The following is a 22,380-nucleotide window of genomic DNA, read 5'->3' as shown; positions in this document are numbered from 1 at the left end:
GTTCACCTCAATGCTGTTTATTTTTCTTAACCACTTAAGGCAAGGTCAACTTCTTAAAAAATAAACCTTCATGTTTGCCTTTTATAAAACATCAGGAGGAAGAAAAGCCTATTGGAAAAAAAATGGAGAAAAGAAATGGCAACTTCCATTGGAATCCAAGTACGTTACTGATGAAGCAAAGGTTTTAAATCACTCTTTGCTTTTCCCCTCTGAAGCTAGAACACAGTGGTCTTGCTGAAATGGCTTCCATAAATGCATGTCTCTATTTCTTGATCACAGTGGACAAGAGTCATCTCTAAGAAAGCACCTGTCATTAAAATATAGATGTAGGATGATGCCTCCTGGCATAAGGGTTAAATTTCAAATTTACCTCTTTCCAGCACTAAAACACTTCACAAAGAGGAGTGGGGGGGATTTTTCACTGTATTTGGCCCGAGGGCCATCAGAGTCTCATCAACCTAATATTTTTCCACTCAGATGTCATTAGGAAGGTCATCACTAATTTCTACATGTCTGTGGCTCAGCAGTTTTCCATGTTACTAACTCATTATGCCTGTTCCCTCTTGAGCCTGGCTCAGCCATCCAATCCCTAACTTTTCCAGCTGTGTTTTGAGCCTTGAGAATTACTTTATTAGTGGTCCTGGCACAAAGAATGAACAGGAACCCCTGGAAAGAACTGACTCACTCAAGATGAATACGGAGCTAAGAGTCAAGTCCAGTCATTTAGGACAAGAATCAAAAATGTATTTATATAAATAAATGAAATAGCAGATCATAAATCTGGACAATATCTAATTGTGGCTTTGCAAAACTCTGCCATGGTCCCCATCATCAAAGATTTGAATGGGGGCGGGCAAAAAGAGCAGTTACATGCTAGAGATAATAAAGCAAAGACAATAAATTGTAATAGTCATAGCTTGGTGAAAAATTCTTCAGATGGGGCCTCTGTGAAACCAAAAATTACTAAGATTGCTATATATTGTCTTTTATATTTAATGAACCATAAAATATGAATATTTTAAAATTTGAGTATTATAATCAGCATCTGGAGATGTATTACTCAATTTTGAAATGAACTGCTACAGATTTAGGTCACCTGAGGAGCCTTCACCTCCTGCAATGTGTTCCTTATACTGTCTCTACCCAGAGGCAATTTCTAAGCAATATATAGTTTTAAAACTTAGATCGGTACCTCAAGGCAACCTGTTCTTTTATTTTATTATTTTTAGCTATTAATAACTCTTGAGATGAAATCTCATAACATCTGGATTTGTTTCAGTTGAGTGCCCCGTTTCTACCACAGCACACATTATTTGCTGGGCTCACGTTGGCCACTGTGCATTCATAGAGGTTTTGTCCTAACAAAGGGCTCATGTACTGAGACTAAACAGGCCACTTGCAGTTAGACAAAAGCACTGAGCATTTCTCATGTGACTAACTGGGCACAGTTATTTTAGTTGGTTCTACCATTCCGCCAAGCCCATTGTTAGACATGGCAGGTTTAAAGATCTGATGTTGCAAGGAGCTGATTACATGGGGTTAGATCATTTAAAACAAAATTGTCTAGGCTTGACACACAGCAAGATGGCCAGAACCAGTGCTTTAGAGTTACTGTTATTTTGTACAGGTGTGTGAAGGTGTAGTGCACATGAGTGTGTGCATTTGCATGGGGCTAGGGGACAATATTGGAGCCTGGGGGTGTTCTGTCAGGTACCGTCCACTTTTATTTTTTGTGGCAGAATCTCGTACTAGCCTAGAGTCCCCACATAGGCTAGGCTTGCTAGAGCCAACCTATCCGTGCATGTAGATTGCAAGCACCTGCCACTAGGACTAGACTTAATATTATTCTTTTAACATAGTTTCTTGGGTTCAAACTCAGGTCCTCATGCTTTTTCAGCAAATAGCTTACCAACTTCAAAGCCCTTTCAGCGGTTGTTTTTGGAAGACCAAGTGTCTATCTCACAGCCAAAAAAACAAAGATAAACAAACAAACATTTTGTAACTGGCATTTTACTCTATCAAAAGAGGTAAAGGGGTGATGTTGAATAATACTAATGGTTTACAGTTATTTGAGATCTTAGGATCTACAGAATCTCTCTCTCTCTCTCTCTCTCTCTCTCTCTCTCTCTCTCTCTCTCTCTCTCTCTCTCTCTCTCTCTCTCTCTCTCTCTGCACAGGACACTGTTTCTCACAGTGATTAGACAGAAATTCCCAGATCTAGGCTTCAGATGAAAGTCTACTGAATACTAAAAAACTAACAGAGCACATCTGTCGCGTTTGCTACATTTCTGCATTACAGATCTCAAAATAAAATTAAACATTCAGAGCCGACGCTGCTATATGTCAGGGCCTCCAATTACTGATGGAATTTGTTGGTAGCACTAATGAAAACTTAAATGCCTAAAACATATAATTCTACTATAAATGGACATACAGCAATAAAGCACTGTTTTGATTTGATAATCTTCACCTGTGTAATCTAGTTAACAATGAGAGTCCTCAGGGTGTTTTTGGGTGGAAGCCAACACTATTCTATGCCAAGCAAAAGAATATAGAATCAATCTGTGTTGCAGCGAACATAATATTTATACAACCTCTCCCTCTTCTGGAACATTGTTAGTTGTGCTGATGGGATGACTAAAAAGTTTTAAGGAACGAATTAAACCCATGACACAAGGAGGATATGGGCTTTTTCTCTGTCTTGCGTTTGATTTCCTAATTCTTCTACCCGTGAGGTATGCTTTTAGGTGAGTGATTTTTTTTTTCAGTGAATCTCTACTGCTCATGTGTAAAATATTAATGCCTACCTTAGAGAGCTGCAGAGATATTCAAGTAGAAATTATAAAGGCTCATAGCAAACCTATTTTCAAGACTTCGCTATGTGCAAGACATATAATCATCTATTTGTTTCTTACAATATCCCTAGAAGGGATTAAAAGACCAGAGAAACCCTCATTTTATAAATGTGAAAATTGTTATTGGGGTTCAGCAAACTTGGCTTATAGAGGGTGGACACACTTGACAGGTGAAGCATCTGTGTTTGAACCAGGGCAACTGTCTCTCCTAATCTTAACTGCTGGTCATTTTCTTCCACCCAGGGCCACCCACATCCTCCTCTCCAGATTACTTGACAAATGTTGGAGAACACAGGAAACAAAAACTACAATTTTTTAAAAGTTAAAACTTTAAAATATCATGGATCTTGGTTAAGTTTTCCTATGTTCTGACCCAACAGACATCACGCAAAATGAAAGTCAGCCCAACTAGAAATGGAGAAATTCTGATTCCTTCTCCCTGTCTGGGGAATGAAGATCATGTAGAAAGAAGGACGTTCATTCAAGACGCACTCATCCGTGGATGAGAAGATCCAAGTGAAACACCCGGGTAAGAAGGTCTGGGTGATAGAAAACGCTCTTAGAAGGAACCAGGGGAAGGAAATGCCTGGGGCCTGGGTCTCACAGAGTTCCTTGCTCTCCACTTCCTCCTTCATGTTCAAGCATGGCTGGCCTCTGTTCTTCAGAGCCCGTGCTTGGTACTGCTTAAGTACCCTTCTCTGTAGCCCTTCTTAGCAAGAGGAGAAATGGAGCTGGCCTCTGGCTCCTCTCCTTTCTCTCAATCTTCCCTCTTCCTTGGCAAGCATGGCTACACTGCTTTAGACTTCCGGACTGTCGTCTCTCTCACATCCAAGGACTGTTTTGATTGTCATCCCCTTCATAAGTGCTGGACGGGCACAGATCGCCAAAGTCTCTCCCTTCCTTGCTTTGTTTTTTTTTTTTTTGGGAGTAGAAGGAAGGACAGAAACTGTAAGAGCAAGGCAACAGGCACATCAATAACTAAAAACCACTGTGCTGAGCTAAAAATAAAATAAATGGAGAAATGTACTCTCTTGATACCTACTTAGGAGGAAGCTTGAAGATTTCCAAAGGAGGACTGGGAGGCCTCTGGTGCCTTCTTTGGCCAGGAGAGCTAGGGACCAAGGGTTTTGTCCCTAAAGCATCATAAGGAGATCAACATGCCAGGGGGTCTGGAGCCTCAACTCTCTCCATTGCGGGTAGCCCCAACCAGTCCTCTTAGAGCTGTCTACTGAACAGCACAACTGTCTTTGGTTTATTGAACTCTGTCAAATTAGATTTATTCTGGGAACAGATGCAAATTATAGGGCAATTCTACAAGATAAAAGCTACTGCATCCTGAAGATACTAATTCTTCCGGCAGTAAATACATGCATTAGGTATAAACAGAGACAAGGCAGTGTGCACGGTGGCTTTCATCAGAGGATAAAAGACCTGTGGCGAATTGCAGCTCTCTGGAAATTTCATTCCAAATGAAAATAATAAATAACAGGCCCACGTCTTTTTCCTTATCAAACTATTAGTTTCCCCATCCTGTGCACACCGCATCTTCCTTTGCTGAGTGCGTGGAGAGTCAGTCTTCCACGTGTGGTTCTTACTATCCCTTCACAGGCTTGGCACAGGGTGTAGGATGGTTCAGAATCACTGTGGTATCTGTCCAAACAGACTCCTGCACCTATGCCCACAGCCTAAGTCAGCACAGGGGACAGGATCTGTAGTGCAAACCCACTTTTGACAAGTTAGTTGTCTGGGCACTGTTGGTCAATTCACAGGGATTACTCAGATCCACAACCGTTCGGAGCAGATGATCGGTGAATCGAGAGAAACAGAGTCAGTGTGCTTTCCAACTAAGAATGCACACTTTTGAATTTTCAAATGGTTTCATTTATGGTGTGTGTGTGTGTGTGTGTGTGTGTGTGTGTGTGTGTGTGTGTGTGTCCCCATCCATGAGCATGCAAGAAGGAGGGTAGAAAGTGAAATGGGTAAAGTCTTGTTTTTTAGTCCAAGCCAACCTTGAACTTACTTCTTCTCTGCTTCTGCCTCCCAAACAATGGAGTGTGTCACCACACCCAGCTCAAGTGTCACTTATCATCAAATTTAAATAATTTAAAAAAAACCTCCAAGATACAATTTCAATGTTAGGCATACATTGCTAAGATCCACCCTTTTCTTAATTTAAAAGTTAAAATATATAAAAGTGAAATTGTTATTAAGAAAAATACTCCAGGTGTGGTGATGCACACCTTTAATCCCATCACTCCACAGAAATATCTGGCAGAGCTCTATGAGTTCAAAGCCAGCCTGGTCTACATCATGAGTTCTAGGACAGCCAGGATTATAGAGAGGGTACTGTCTTGAAACAAACAAACAGATATTAAAATTTTTAAAAAAGAAAAAAGAAGGCAAGAGAAAACTATGCAATAGTACTAGTGTACTGATGCTGGAGAGATGGCTCAGTGGATGGAAATTCTTGTTACCCAGTGTGGGTACCTGAGTTTGAACCTTCAGAAATTAAGTAAAAGACATGTAGCAGGAGTATTACTCAACATTCCTACAGGGAGATGAGAGACAGAGATAGTGAACTCTCCAGAAGCCAAAATGCTACGTGTTCATATATAATTAAAAAAAACAAAACAAAACAAAAAGCAGACCCTGTCTCAAGGGAGAAGGTGAGAACTTACATCAGAGACTGTACTCTGACGCCTACATGTATGTGTGGCTTGTGTGTACATGAAGTCACACACACACATGTCCACATGTCACATATGTAACTAGGCATACACAAGCACACACATATAGAAGAAGAATAGGGTTGGTGAGATAGCTAACCCAGTAAAGGGCTTGCTGGGTAAGCTTGATGACCTGAGCTCTATGCTTACAGTGCACACGTGAAAAAGCTAGGCATGGTACATGTACTCTTAATCCCAGCATTGAAAGAGCACAGATGAAGTATCATGGGGGCCTCCTGGCCATGCAGCCTGCTGTAGTCTTTGAGCCCCAAATCAGTGAGAGACCCTGTTGTAATAAAACGAAAGGTGGAAAGGCACTGAAAAATGATGCTCAAAGTTATCTGTACCATCCATGAAAAAACAGAGACACACTCACACACTTATACACACGGTTATTTGTGCACACACATACACAAATGCACGCACATATACACTCACACATATATACACACTCACAGACTCATACAAATGCATACACACACACACACACACACACACACACACACACACACACATATACACACACGTATGCATAAGCACCAGTGACAACATGTGGTGAGAAAACTGAGGTTTGCAGTAGGATCATCTGGGCCCAAATCCCACAAATGTGTCTAAGTCCTATGCGTATCTAATACACTCCTATAAGTTCACGTCAGCTCCTTCTCATCACTGCCAATTCTATAAAATCATTTGGAAAATAAGGAACTAGCGGCTCACAATTCGGAGTCTGTCCCAGAGTGGCAAAGCTAGTAGTAAGCTATAGACCTTACCTTCTTCTGGCACTTCTGACAGATGCCAAGGCACATTAACTCCCCAGCTTGACTGACAGCTAAGTATCCTGTGTGTGTGTGCACTAAACTACAAAACGGCCAGATCTTCATGTCAAGTGTAGGACCTGACCCAGAAAACTTAAAATAAAAGCCATAGGGAACAGGACATTAAAGACATTTTTTTAAATAACATTTCTTTAAAGAATACCTCTTTTTTCTGCTGGAGCAATCTAGGAGGTAATTGCTAATATCTCAACAATTATGAAGGAACACTTCCTATATTAATAACATAAAACATAAAAACATAAAAAACATAAGTGCAGCATTCAAGCACCACAAACATGGAAGGGGACATGCACGCAGGGCCTGTACGTAGATCATGAGATTACCTATCCGGAATGCATCTCTTCCCTCACACATCCTCCACCTAAGGATGCAGCAGCCTGGGAAAGAAGCCCAGACCACACTTACTAGAAAGTGTTCCTTTTGAAGGAACGAGTATGCCCTAAGGCCTTTTGTTTGCTTGAAATTACACTCAAGATTTGGGTTTAGCAACATAACTTATGGAAAACTTAGTCTGAAGACCACAATACAGGAAACATTTCATAGAGATGTCAGGAAACCTGGATGTCTGGCTAAACAACAGAAAACAAGTACACAGCAACGGCCACTTCCTGAGGAATAAGATAGAGCGTGGGAGTAGATCACAGTCTCAGCACAAACACTCATGGTGTCTCCATCCAACTCTCTTCAAACAAAACAAAGCGCCACAGACAAAGGAATGGAGAAGAGTTTCTTCTCTTTCTTATGGCTGGGTTAGGGTGCAGAACCCTGTACCAGCATTCGGATTGACAAGAGAAAACAGCAGCACACTCACTTGATCTAAGTTTTATGGGACAAGAGACGCTTCAGATACAAACACCTAACGAAGCAGGCTGAAGTGTTTTGATAGACAGGAGAAAACAATAGGAAAAGACAATGGATATAACAGTAATAAACAGGGGTAACTTACGGAGGCTGCTTGCTCAATCTTCACAGTCTGCCAGCAAAAAGCCAGCCCTTCTGGAGCGAGTGTCTTAGGCCTACTTTGGGGGTAGTAGGTTAGATGATTCTTTTATGGCCTACTTCAAGGGAGGGCTGTAGAACACAAGTCTAGAGAGTGACCCTCCCCCTCCCACAGTTTTTTTTTTTTTTTTCAGTTTTCTTCTTAACCTGTTCCAGAGGCTGAGGGCAACATGTTCTAGTGCCATCACCAATGGCTGAACCCAAAGTCATAAAGTATCCACACACACACACAGATCCATCCATCCATCCATCCATCCCCTGGAGACTAAGAAAACAACAGAAAAAAAAATGAGCATATGTAAACAAGCCAATGTATAAGAGACAATGGAGAATTCCTTGACAGGAAAGCAGCTAGGCAGGAGGACAGGGGACATGACATTCACCAGGGCAGCTTAGGTGGGTGTGAGGGAAGGGCTGAGTAGGAGAGATGGAGAAGAGATTATTTTTCAAATCTGCAGGCTGCCCCCATCACTGCCATAATCACCCACTGCCTGGCAGTGGTCTGCTGCTAAACTGGAAAAGAAAAACATATAATCACTTGTGAATTAAGAGGTCACTTTTTACTTTGATATTTCCTTTTCCTCCTCACATGGGTCTTACTGAGTAAGCCAGCCTGCCCTGCTTGCTGCTAGGAAGAATCTAAAGCCTAGAAGGGGGAACCCCTGAAGTGCCATCATGTTCAAGAGGAGAACAACAGGGAGAAGACCAGTAGTGGGCTTGTTACTGTTGCTACCTGGCACGAGGCAAAGGTGGATTCAAACCCACACATCAGACACAGCAGTGGGACCCTCACATACAGGCAATGAAAAAAGGGACAGCCCCATGCTTTCCATGGTAGGCTGACCAATGTCCCTTCAAAATGTAATTGTGTGAACTTCACCACATGAAGTGCTCCCAGCCTCAATCAACCAGAACTTTGGACAACTAGGTTCTGGAGATGCTGCTATGCACTCCAGAGAAGCTGCCAGCTCGCTGGGACGGGATTCCAAGCATCTTGCCTTAATGACACCACACTGGCCTACTTTGTCACCAGAAAGTAACAAGGCTGGGAAATAATAATCTTTCGGGGAGAAAATAGCAGACTCGCATATTACTTAAGACTAGTGAGGATTCCCCACATCCTGTCCACAGCATTATATATTAATAGATTTGATTAAGAGAATAGCTGATATTCTTTATGGTGGTGTCTGTGTTGTTCATTTGACTCCCAAGTAAGATTTCTTGCAAGGTGATATAAAGATCACAGTTTGATAACCACAAATTATACACTGGCAGATAGGAGGACATGATTTAACAAAACAGTTAACAAAAGTTCATTGTCTACTGCAGGTAAGGTATGTGGGTGTGCATGTGTGCATGTGTGTGTGTGTACATGTGTGCACGGGTATGGTGAATTTTTCTTTTTGTGTTACATTCCACAAAGAATGTGAGTTGACCCCACACATTTATACTGGGGAAATACTATGCCCAGGCAGAAAACAAAAAGATGTTCAAAATATAATATGCTTATTTAAAAATAAAAAAATATATAACTGCTTACAGAAATCAACTTAAGCTAAACAATGCAAGTTACAGTAAGTACATTCAGTACTTCATATATAGTGCTTTATATTTTAAATCAATCTACCATTAGCACCAAAGCTAACACAAACGTGACAACTGTTCAGGTAAGTGGGACAGCACTGTTGTCAGAGTCTGAAACTCTAGAGCCATGATATTCAGCCTGCTGAACTCAATGGTTATTTGTTCCTTAAAAAAAAAATTACATAAAAAAATCTCCAGCACACAAATACCCTAACATCCCTGTCAACCATAAGAGAGAACCATTAGCAGTCAGTCCCCATTTCATCCTTCTCCTTGTCCCTTACAACTTCCAAGTTACTTTTTTTTTCTATCCAAGTCCATTTTATCGCAACTAATTTAAATGCCCCCCTTAGAATTTGGAAATAAAATCTTAAGAGCATATAATCTACCTGTTCGCATAAATTTCAGGTATGTTTAAAAAGCGTGTATTATCAGTCTGTGTGTTCTACTGTTTGCTGTGCAGTCTCCCATGCCATTAGCTTTATCTTTCTTTATTACTTTCAATGGTTTTAGAAATTGCACAAAGCAGGTACTTCCCAATGTTTTTAAGTAATTCAGTGAATTTCAAACTTACATGTGAATTCTGAGTTTTAAACTCTGGTAGCCACACTCAAATATCTTTGCACTGTACTTCAAGAATCAGGTTCAAAGCAAAGACACTGATATTGCAGCCTTTTTTAGCATCTGCATATTCAGATGCTTAACAATGACGGGGCAATGGATGGAGCTGAACATCCCTGTCCTCTGTGATGGATGATCTGGAGCCACCGTGTATTCAGATGTTAAATGCTTGTTCCCCGAGATTCTTACTAGTCTGGAAGCAAGCCCTCAGGTAACCAAAGTGTTGCTGTGTAACCTTGCCTCAAAACTATACTTGATTGGCCAATAAAAAAATGCCTACACCTGGGAGGAGAGGTAGGCGGAGCTAAGGTTCTCCAGGTTGGAGGACAGAAGGATCATGGGAGGGGAAGGAGAAACAGGAAAGGAGAAACAAGAAAGAAGAGTCCCCATGGGTTAGCATTAAGGAGAACCATGTGACCAGGAGGAGATTGCTCTGATGCCCAGACGGAAAACATGTGAAAGTATTCATGAGAATGTTGGACAGGAAGCAGGCCAGATTGGAATGACTAAGGCAAAGGACATGGGGGTTTGAGCTGGAAGATAGCAAGGTGGCTTAGAGGGTTTATATCTGCTCTTCCCCAGTGCCTTAAGGCTATTAAAAATCTAACAGGTTGGCCGTGTATGTTTATTTTTATAACTGCGGACTAAATAATAACCACAATAATAATTATATGGATTAATAGTAAATATTAATAATAATTTTCTACAACCAATCCTCTGCTGTGTTTTCCATATCAAGTGCTTGGAGAAATTGGGGCCGCTCCTTTGATCCTTTGGGATTCAGACATTCATTTGCCATGAGACTTCCCAGACATCCGACTTACAAAGTCCCACTGTGGCTATGTCAAACACTGGAGCCACATACAAACCGAGATCGGAAAGGAGGCATATTCACTTGGTAAGACTTGGTGCCACGTGACCCTGTCAATCAAGGCCAGCCCTGAAACCCCAAGGCTTTATTACACTGTGTGTAACGACAGCAGCACAGTGTGACTTCCTTCCCATTCCTACCACCCAAAACCCAGCCCTCTCTATCACTTAAGCATTGAGCCCAACCTCACAGGAGTTCACATTCGTGTGAAAGAATCAGGGTTCTTGCTTTATAACCAACCAGATTTTTTTTTTTTTTTAGTTTTGTCCTTTTACTATGATCAGAGGCTATCATAATAAATCCTCTTTTCCTCTCTAGCACACTTAAAAACCATTTTGAAATTCATTGATCCCATTAAGTTTGAACTTTGGTATTTAGTAGCTAGAGAGAGAGAAATGTGTGGGAGTGAAGAGAAGACAGGCCATGGGACAGGGAGGGAAGGGGGGCACTTGACATACAACAGGGCGTCCCTTTACTCAAGGAGGAATAAGTAAAACTAAATTGTGCAAAGAACTAAAGATATATATCAGCTGCTGTGGTCTACACCGAACCCATAAAACCCACAGGATGTTGATGTACCCTGCCCCGTTCTGTTTTAGGACTCCTCAATTTAGTTTCTGTTTTAGCGTTTGCACAGTAATAATTTTACTACAAAGGGTAAATGTCTTGTAAACTAATGGGAAACATACTGTTTGGCACAGTTTATAATGTCAAGATTTATGGCTCTAACACTGAGGGTCTCTCTGACCTCGAAGATAACATAATGAAACAGCAATGTGCTGCAAATGACTCGTTGTGATTTTTTATTAGTTCCCATAATCGCCCTTATTAATTTGTATGCACATTATAAGCACTCACCTTCACAGTCTGTCCAGCTTCGGGACCATCCTAGAAGAAAAAGAGGCAAAAAAGAAAAAGAGTTGAGGTGAGAACTGACTGATGGTATTGCCTGCTTATTCAGAAATATTGCCCATTAATAATTTAGATCCAATTTCATTGTGTGCTAATTTGTAGTAGTCTCATGGGGACCATTCATTTCAAATGTGTGGGACCAGACAGGGCTCCATTTCCTTCTGAGTCAGGAGTTATGTAAAAAAAATGATGTGAATTACCCAGTAGGCCACTCCTTCCTACTTGCCATGCTCTCTGCTCTCAGATGCCGATTTTAATCACATTAAAAATAAGGCTGAAAATGTTTGGGGAGGCAAAGTACCACAGTCTGGTTATCTTTAAATCAGAAGTCATTTAATTAATATCTGATTGAGTTTGTCCTCAAGAAGTCCATTATGCAAGAAGGTGAGGTGTTCAGACAGGAACAGTCCTTCCAAGCTCTCCTGACCTTGAGGCAGAACAGTAGAAGCCACTGTTGTGAGGAAACACTTACCCATGTACCTAACCCTCCTCCCAGCTTCCCAAGGCCAACAAGACTATTGTCTATTGTCATTATCACAGCTGAAAATGAGCATACAGGCCCAGTCTCCAAGTGCAGTAAAATGAAAGATGGTGCCCCTGAGAGAAGGCAGCAAACTTGACTACAACATAAAATTTCAAAGCAGAATCATCACTGAGTGGTTTTGGCTCAATATCCCTCTCTATGAACTTGATGGGAAGAATTCATGCCCTGCTAGGACAAGGGCTAAGCACATGTCTACCATGTATCTCAAACCTTCTCGACCACGAACCATAACCCATTAGTGGCTTCTGAAAGCAACCCCTTCTTTCCCCAACTGATACTTAAGAAGACATAACAGGACAAAAACCATTAGAATGTGGAGGATGCTTACAATTACTTTGTGAAACCCTAGCTCTTTGTAAGAACATGTGTATGAGACAGGAGGTGTACACAGGATTGTGATACACACACACTATTTTGAAGTAAAGTTTCGCAACGCTACTTATGCAAAATTGCCCTAATTCTACATAGTTAACCGTTGTACTTATGGAATTAATCCCTTATAACCAACACTGGTATTTCCTGGCAGAAGTTCTCATCCATTGCTTTACCTGGGAAACAGTTTGCAACATAGCTTTGATAAACCCACCCTAAATTGAATTACTGTCTGAAGGTGGCTCAAATTGTATGTCTCAATAAAGAGAAACTAGAATTTGTGTTTTGAGAAAGAGATGAGCATTTTTGCCCAAAGACTTCAATATATTGGCTTTTATACTGGTCTCTTTGGAGGTCCATGGCAAAAAGTCCAGGAAAGTGTATAAGGATAGTGTGATGGCTAATTGGTTGTCATGTTGATTCAACTTGACACGAGGGAGGTTCCAGATTAGACTGGTTGAGCAGGGAAGATGTATGCTATAAAAGGGTAGCCGCATTACATGGGCTAGTGTCTTGGACTAAATGAAAAGAAGAAAGTGAGGTGAGCACCAATGCTCTTCCTTCTGGGCTTCCTGAGTGTGGACACAATGTGACAAGCTGCCTCATATTCCTGCTACTATTTCCCTAATCTCAAACTGCGAGCCAAGACAAACCTTGGCTTGTTTAATGTAGGTCGGCCAGGGTTCTGTGTTACAGCAATGGCCAACTAACTGATGCAGATCAGAGGCATTCCGGTTACCTTGAAGAGCTGAGGGTGCAGTGCCCATTCGTTGGAGCAACTGACTTTCTACCAGAGAAGTGTGAAGAACGCTTCTCAAGGGCCCTTCCACATGCACTGCTCTCCCTAGACCTATCCATAGGGACCTGAAGGGGTTCATGGTGTGCTATTGATGATTTCCTCAGCTCCCAACCGATGACACACATCATGGGCACTCTTCTCTCAACCCCAAGAGTACTAGTCTAGGGGCTGCCTGCAGCTCTCTAGTGTTCGACAATTTGCTTTCTCCATTTTTAGTGTGCCATGTTCAATGAACTCATTGTACCAACTATGACCTGCCACCGCAGTCTGCATTATGTTTAGAGAAGAGGAAAGCCTGTGAAGAGAAGGCTTAAATTAGCTGTCAGCCATTGCTCTCCTTGGAACCAGGGCAGGGCAGAGCCTCCATGCTCAACATGTACCACCGAGCAGAAAGCTCCAGTTCTCATGTGAAATCCAAGTGCTCGTTAATTTTTGTCAATGACATAAACTAGAGCCAACTGGGAAGAGAAAACCTCAGTTGAGGAATTTGTCTTCAGATTTGTCCATGGGCATGTCTGTGGGGCATCCTCTAGTTTGCTAATTGATGGGAGAGGGCCTGGCCTACTGTGAGCAGTGTTACCTCAGGGGCAGGTGGTCATGGTTGTTGAAGAAGGGAAACTGAATGTAAGCCTGGAAGCGAACTCCTCATGGCCTCTGCCTTGGTTCCTGTCTCCGGGAAGCTAAAGTTTAAACCCCTGTCCTAGCTTCCCTCAATAATGGCACTAGTATAGAAATGCAAGCCAAACAAACCTCTTCTTCCTCCAAGTTGCCTTTGCTTTGTGTCTTATCACTAATTCAATGCCCTTAAATCTCTTCTCATGACTCCCATCTGCTTTGTAAACAGCTGGCAGGCATTTGCGGCAAAGCCATTCCATAGTTTGCCTTGGGGCCAATGGACAGCAGAGCTGCCTTGGGCTAGTAATAGTTTTTTTCCTTCTGTAAATGTGGACAACTAAAGTCACTTTTCTGCTAAGATGGCTAGGATACAGAGCTCCACACTGAGCTTTGAGAAGGAAAGGAGCACATGTGGACACTGTACACTCACTCACCTGCATGGAGAAGGTGATGGAGGTCCCCTGGAAATGCTTCTCCACCACTGTGCCAACCCTCTGGGTCACTTGGAACAAATCGGCCACCTCGTCAGGACGTAGGTCACGGAAGCGCTCCACTGGCCGCAGCGGGCACACAAGGACATCTGCAGTGAGGTGTGTTAAGGACAGTTCGGCTTGCTTTGAGTTGTGTTCTTACAGAGTACTTTATACACACAGTCCTGAGTCCCCTTGACCAGGGGACTGAACTCTTGAAGACTAAGAAATGAAGAAAGAAATGCTTAGCAACCAAGAGCTTTAAAGGACGGTTAGGTTATTTCGAGGAGATGCCTTGGCACACAGGAGAATTTAAGAACCGACATGCTAACGTGCAAAGTGATACCAGCATTTGCTGTGATAGTTCCAGCAGGAAGCAGGATCTCTTCTGGGCCGTTATCACCTGAGTGCCATTCTGAGGCTCATTGCCCAGCGGCTAAAGGCATTGTACTGGATGAGCAACGGGAGCATCTAGGTGGTCTTACTACTTACATAGTGATTACACTGTCCAATTTCCTTTTAGAGAAATTATAGAAATATACAAAAAGTTGATAATAGATTATTTTAGTTTTAAAGGGGCTACAGACATTCAGAAAAAATACAATGAGCCTCATCTGTAACAAACGGGTGTGCCACACTGGTCGAATGTGCCACATGAGTGTTCCTAGAATTTGTTACTCATAATCCAAGATTTTTCAAGTTAAATATTTAAAGAGCTGTCTCTCATACAAAAGAAACCATTGTGGTGGCACATGCCTTTAATCCCAGCAGAGGCAGGTGTATCTCTGTCAGTTTGAGGCCAGCCTGGCCTACAAAGTGAGTCCAGGGCAGCCAAGACTACACAGAGAAGCCCTGTCTCAAAACAAAACAAAACAAAACAAAACAAAACAAAACAAAACAAAACAAAACAAAAACCCCAAAAGAAGCATAAGAATAAGAAGGAGAAGGAAGAGGAGGAAGAAGAGGAGGAGGACAGGGAGGGAGGGAGGGAGGGAGGGAGGGAAGGAGGGACAGAGAACATTGTAATACATTCTATAAATTAGACAGGGTAGCACACTTACATTTCTGGTCTGAGAAAATAACAAGATGTAGAGAAAATGTTTTAGTTTATCACTTATTGGTGGCAAACTTGTAGTTACAATTACACCAATATTTCACATTCTTTTTGTACTTGAACCTATGGTGTACGCATGTATAAACACATAGGTACAGATCTATAGATTGCCCGTGTGAACATATACATACATGTTTCTTGGCTTGTGAAGGAGGTGTACCAATAAATCCATTGCAAGCTAAAAACATCCTTTCACAAATTCACGTCACAGAGCTACCCTAGGGAGGACCATGGTCTAGCCTTAAGCAGTTGCTTACACATGGGCAAAATTATCTAACTTGCCAAGCTCAGTCTCAAATAAACTGTTGAAGAATCATGTGTAATTGACTGAAGGCTTTAAGGGAAGTGAAAAAGAGAGTGGCTCAGCTGGAATGCTTTCTGACTTCTGTAACTGAGAAATTAATGTTAATTCACTAGACATGGGGATTGTCCACGTTTGTATACATACAGCATATATATTTGTTCAGTTTCCACCTACTAGAAACTAGAGAAAAAAAAGACCTTATTTGTTTTCTTCAAATTTATTCTCACTCCCCCGCTTTTTGTTTCTTATTTTAAGAAAGCCTACTTCTGCCTGGAGCCAAGCAGCAAAGGGATCTAATAAAACCACAATCCAGCAATTGTGACTCTCACCAGAATACAAAGAACTTTAACCCATCACATTGTTGGACTCAAGGCCTCAGGGAAGTTCCCCGAGCTCAGCTTGGCAGGCCTGGGTTTCATATGAGAATAGGGGGTGAGGAAAGGCAAATGGATGGATTTGGCCTAAATTTAGGGAATTCAAATCAACGGAAAACTAGGAAAGGGGGGTATTCGTTTAATCTGAGTTCATTTTTCAAGAGGAGACTGGAAGCCCCACCCACAGGGCATCTGAACTAATAAAGATAATTATCCTTCTGTACCAGGCCTGTTGATTATCACAGGTCACCAAAACACTTAGATGTGAAGAATTTGCTTTCTTTTTCTTTAGCAGATTGTCAGCCTCTACTCCCACAGGGCTACTTTCTCTTAGTTAAAAGGGACTTTTTTTTTCTCATCATTCCCTTCCCTATTCAGTCCAACCTAATTTTTTTTTATTGATTATTTGGGAATTTCACACAATGTACCCTGAGTACACTCACTTCCCAGTCCTCCGAGGTCCACTCTCCCACTCTTGTGCCTTCCATGCCAAGCTCCCAAAAGCAAAAAACAAAAACTAAAACCCTCCAAAACAAATAAATAAGCAAACAGAAACTCCCATCAATTCTAATTTGTGTTGCCAATGTACTCAATGGAGTATGGTCAAACTCCCAGTGGCCTAGCTCCCTTCTGTCCCTTAAAGGTACCTGAGTCCTTTCCCATGCCCCCACCAGAAGCCACCAAGTGTGAATAGCTATACTTCAGCACTTTTCTCACAGCTTTAAAGAACTGTCTTAAATGTCTAGACTGCTTCTTTATGTTAGGGACAGGGAAGAGGTTGAAGAAACCTTTGGTGTCTCTCATTCTCAACTACAGTCCAGAGTCATGAATGCCACTGAGACAGAAGCTTCTCCACCCACTACAGCCAGATCCTGGACTTTTCACATGGTCTCCTGTGGCTGCACAGGTCACTAGACATCCACACAGAGCATGCAGGGCTTTTGAGGAGGCCCAACCCAGAAAATGAACCATTTTCCATCCCAGACATCATGTTGTTGCCCAGGGCCAGGGTGATCGTGTGGCTACAAAGACTAGCTTTTGGTAATTCTCCAATGTCGCAACCATGTACAAAGCCCTCTGAATGGCATCCAGACAGTACCACGCCTCTTGAGAGAAGTTCAGTGCCACACCCCAGAATGTCAACAGACCCCGAGGTGGTGCTTTTACCAGACTGGCATTCACTCTTTTGCTGCTCTTCTCTGAGTTTCTGTCTCAGAAATGATGACCAGAACTCTTCTGGATCTTTTTCTACTGTCTCCTCTCTCTTTCTTCACCATCCAGGGCTCTTTATTCTGCTTCATAGGTAGGCAGTGTGAGACGGGAAGGTTCCAGGAGGCTGCGGTGCCTGCCATGGCACTACTGATTGGTGACCTTTCCAGGTTGCTTAGGGGGAGTTCTCATGTTCCCCAAATATCCAGCTGGGGCCTTCCATATGGCCCTGGAACCTTGTTTGCATAGAGCAAGCACCTAGTGGAGGCCTGGCATCTCACATAAGTGGCGAGATGGAAAGGTAATATCAGTGGCACATAAGAGGTTCTCCTCAGCAATCACACACACACACACACACACACACACACACACACACACACACTCATACATACACACACATACTCTTATACATACACATACAATAAACACACACCCACACACACCCCTACTTAGCAATTTCACTTTTCATATGGTAACAGCTAACTTGACCCAATATTTAAGGAGTAAAAATACGGAGGGGATTAAATCAAAATGTCTTACAAGCTCTGTCTTTTATATACAGCAGTCCAGGGCATGTATATACAGACACTACATTTAAGAACCATAAATATTAGTAATACCTGCTGTGAAAAAGTTCAGCAGGTTTAACATAGTATCATTTGGATGAACACACCTTGCCATGACAGCTGTGCAACACTGTTATATGTTTGTGTGTATATGTGTACAGGAGGGTATACGGATAAAAACCCCTTGCCACACTAGCTGTGCCTAAGTTTATAGACTGTGTCACAAAGGTAGTGTTGTGATGGTATCACACTTAGAGCATGCTGTCTCAGTTTGGACCTGACCTTTATTAAAAGTGTGACTTGGGCTGAAGAGATGGCTCAGTGGTTAAGAACACTGACTGCTCTTCCAGAGGTCATGAGTTCAATTCCCAGCAACTACATGGTGGCTCACAACCATCTATAATGTGATCTGATGCCCTCTTCTGGCCCATAGGTGTACATGCAGACAGAGGACTATATACATAATAAAAAATAAATAAATTCTTTAAAAAACATATAAAGAAAATTAAAAAAATAAAAAATAAAAATGTGACTTGCATCCTCAGAGACCCTCTGCTGACAGAAGAGGAAAAAATGATATAATGGAGATATTGTGCATAACTGCTCAGGCTAGAGACCCACTTAACCCTAGCTGGCCAAGGCAACTGAGACAGATAATTCCACAATGCTGAGAATCTTGAGTTCCTGGTAGTGACACATAGCTACAAGAACCTAAGGAACATCTTGCACCAGTTGTTGAGCTGAAGGACATAAAGAAAAGATAGGACACATTTTGGCCTTTTTCCATTTTTGATTTTGGATTTTTCGAGGTGACTTTGGCTCTTCCTAGAGAAGATTAGATGCTATGGTCAATATCAGTGAGCAGGGTTATCGCACAGTGAACACCTTTGCTTATTGGGCAATCTACTTATGAAGAACAATCAATGGCTTTCTCAAGTCATTTACATCACGAGGAACCACTAGAAACTTTGTCTTGACTCTTCCTTCTCTTTTCAACACCTATCACCATTTGAAAAGTGACCTTTTCCACATTGAAACAGTGGGACTGCGTGCCAGACCCTATGCTGAATTCATATTTATTTGCAGTAGATTCAGAATACACACGAGAGAAAAAGAAACGGAATGGAATCTTTTTACTAGACAAGTACTTAAAGTTGGTGTAGTTGACTGTTTTGCAGATGTGAATGTCAGAATCATGTACAATGTCCATATCTCTGTACAGTGCGACTCTGGCCCTCTTCACATCTGGTGTTGGAGCTGATCTCTCCATAATCTGCTCCAGCCCTGAGACTTGGGACACTGTCATCATGTGACTTTCTAAGGTTAAATCTGAAGGGACTCAGACACTAACAATTTTTCCCCTCTGTGTAGGCCGAGACAGGCACACTGTTAACAAGCACAGCTAATTTACTGCATAATGCTAGGGAACATGGCACCTTAGTTGACTGCTGACACCACCAATTATCCAGGCCTATCAGAAACTTTCTAGCCCCAAGATAGCCATGAGGTGACTTTAAATTCCCCTACCAGTTTTCTACTACTGCATAACAGACCATCTGTGAAGAGGTTAGTGTCACATCACATGATGTATCTGCCGTCATGACCCTCTATATGGGTTCTTCCTCTAAGTCTACCTGAGACTCATTGATGTAGCTATTTCACTTGGAAGGTAGGCTGGGATTGGAGCAAAGAGAGACTTTTTATTTTCCATGATTCCTCATCTCAATTTAGACATAGAATATTTAAGGGCTCTTAAGGGTTAAATTACTTACATTCTATTGGGGGAAAACACAAACCAACCAGGATCAATGCTGAGATATAAAATTAGTCTTTTAAAAAAGTGGAAAGATCACTTGAAATTGAGCATTGGCTTGAGAAGGCATTCCACGTTGGGGTCATTACTATAGTAATATAACACTGCCAGTGTCACTGAAAGTAATTTTTTGATGTTTTATAAAATGAATGATTGCCCTGATGTCTTGAATTTCTTAGTAAGAATTCATAGTCAAGACAAGGCAATGTGAAGCGTTACTCATTATAATTCCTGTATTGTTGGATACCAACATGGGGGTAGGGAAAGTACTGTCCAGTCATGCATGAAGACCTGGTTCAGATCCCCAGAACCTATGCAAGGGTAGCATGTGTATACAAATTCAGCACTCCCACAGAGAGACACAAGCAGAGACAGGAGACTGCCTGGAACTTCAAAGTCCACCTAGCATGATGCACACCCTGCTAGAACAGCAAGAGGCCCTGTCTTAAATGATGTGGACGGTAAAGATCAATACTCCAAATTATCTTTCACTTCAGCATGTGTACACACACACAGGTGCACATACACACAGAGTGAGAGCAAGAGCAAGTGTGTGTGTGTGTGTGTGTGTGTGTGTGTGTGTGTGTGTGTGTGTAGAGAGAGAGAGAGAGAGAGAGAGAGAGAGAGAGAGAGAGAGAGAGAATATCATGATGTTTAGCTTCCCAGACCACTAAATGGGAATGAGAAGGAGAAAATGCTACAATTCTGCACCCTTTTCTGACGATAAACCTTGGCCGACTTCAACACCCAACAGCAGAGTTCTCTTCTCAAATCAGAGCATCAGAATCTTCTCAACAACATCCTGTAGCCAATAGCTACCAGTTACTGTGGGCCACAGGCATGAAACTCCATGCTATTTCCATAACCTCTTCTTCTGCCTTCCCAAGCCACAAAAATCACAGAGGTCTGCCTGGATTGAGAGCAAAAGGAAAGATTTCAAAGTGAGGCTCTTGGCTCAGGGACATCAAACGGTCATTATGTTGCTATATTTATATTAGCAATAAATCTGTTAAGTTTGAGTTTTGCTCATCAAGGATAAGACTGGGTGGATTTGAAACACTTTTCCAAGGCATTTCTGTAACATATATTTAAATACAGAATCATGATAGAGAAATGAAAATGTATTAACTGGGGTAATTAAACAGGGCAGCAGAATATTATTCTCAGAATTGTTCGTGTCCAGCTCCATTTCCTTATTTTTTATTTAATCTATTATAGAGATTAAAAATGTAAATGTCAACAAATAAATTAAATTACCAAAATATCACTAGTATTGATGAGGCGTATTCGCATGTATACATATTAATTTGTAGCAAGGAGGATTTAAATAATATAATAAAGAATTTCTCTTTGGAAGCAATAAAAGTTTGTAGTCATTTATACCACAATACTGCACGCAGCTTAATAATAAGCAAGAGATTTTTCATCCTTGCTCATAATTCCTTACTTATCCCAGCCTTTGCATTTCCTCTTCTCCTGTCTTTGCATGTTCGCCCTTCCTTTCTCCCTTCGCTACCTTTTCCTTTCCCTCCTTCCGGTCCCATCTGTACTGGCTGGGTTTTCATCAACTTGATGCAAGGCAAGGCAAGGCAAGGCAAGGCAGAGTCATCAGAGAGGAAGGAGCTTCAGCTGAGGAAATGGCTTCATGAGACCCAGTTGTAAGGCATTTTCTTGATTAGTGATCAATGGGGGAGTGCCCAGCCCACTGCGTGTGGTATCATCCCATGCTGGTCCAGGGTTCTATAGTAAGGCAGGCTGAGCAAACCATGTGAAGCAATCCATATACAGCTTTTACATCAGCTCCTGCCTCCAAAATCCTGCCCTGTCTGAGTTCCTGTCCTGACTTATTCCTTCAGTAATAAGAAGCAACGTGGAAGTATAAGCCAAATAAATCCTTTTCGTCTCAACTTTCTTTTTGGTCATGATGTTTCGTCACAGCATGAGAACACCTAAGATATTATCCCACTCTCACTTTTCCTCCCTCCCTCTCCCACGTGCCCACTCTCCCACCCATCCTTCCTTTCTCCTTCCCTCCCTCTCTCCCTCTCTTTCCATCCATACCTCCCTTCCTTTTATTCTGAGAAAGGTGGATAGGAAAGACAGTTAAGGTACTTTCCCACTGACCTACATCTCTAGCCATTTATAATTTTTATTTTGAGATAAAGTCTTGTTAAGTTACTTAAATTGACCTTGTGGTTCTCCTGCCTCAGCTTCCTCAGGAACAGGGATTACAGGTGTGCACCATCATGTGGAGTTTCTTGTAGAAGCTTTAAATTACCCTTAATGGCACTTGAGAAAAAAAAAAAACGCACATTTTAAAAGAGAAGCATCAAAGCACTTGGTTTAAACAGCACACTCACAGAGCTTTGAAACAAAGTGGATAATATGCCCTTGGCAATCCAGGTACTTTAGTGAATTTCCATATCTGAAAGTAGAACTGTTAGCTTCATAGTTTAAAAAATATGGTACATGCGGAAATGAAGGGATGCAGCATTTTGATGGTTTGGACCATACATTTCTTCACTGAATACTATCAGCTTGGTAGTAACTCAGTGAAGAATTACCAGCACACTCAATGACCACAGGCATCAACGGTTGACATGTAACTTAAAGCAAATGGGATGTTTAGAATGTGATCAATTGAGAAGAGTGTGATTATGCTCACGATAGACAGCGCTGCATAATGTTTCACAAGAATCTATTATCTAATATTCTGTCCTGGGCAATCTTCTGGGACAAAGATAAAGTGGGGCCACAGTCATGGGGACAATGTCAAGGCATCCTCACTTTAATTAG

General features: G+C 41.8%; 1 protein-coding gene across 1 annotated transcript in view; it reads right to left on the bottom strand.

Moving 5' to 3' along the window:
* LOC311605059 (bis(5'-adenosyl)-triphosphatase-like) overlaps positions 1 to 19,077 on the bottom strand; it is a gene marked incomplete at its 5' end in the record, with an annotated part of 294,631 nt that extends 275,554 nt beyond the window's left edge. Inside the window, 3 exons of the mRNA XM_084795351.1 lie at positions 11,351 to 11,380; positions 14,169 to 14,314; positions 18,909 to 19,077. Of these exons, the coding sequence (XP_084651477.1) occupies positions 11,351 to 11,380; positions 14,169 to 14,314; positions 18,909 to 19,077 (345 nt within the window). The remainder of the gene's footprint in view (positions 1 to 11,350; positions 11,381 to 14,168; positions 14,315 to 18,908) is intronic.
* Positions 19,078 to 22,380: the final 3,303 nt, after the last annotated feature.

This window comes from Acomys minous (assembly GCF_964271855.1).
Source record: "Acomys minous genome assembly, chromosome: 9".
In the NCBI taxonomy this organism is placed as follows: Eukaryota; Metazoa; Chordata; class Mammalia; order Rodentia; family Muridae; genus Acomys; species Acomys minous.
This window is presented reverse-complemented; position numbering and strand designations above follow the sequence as displayed.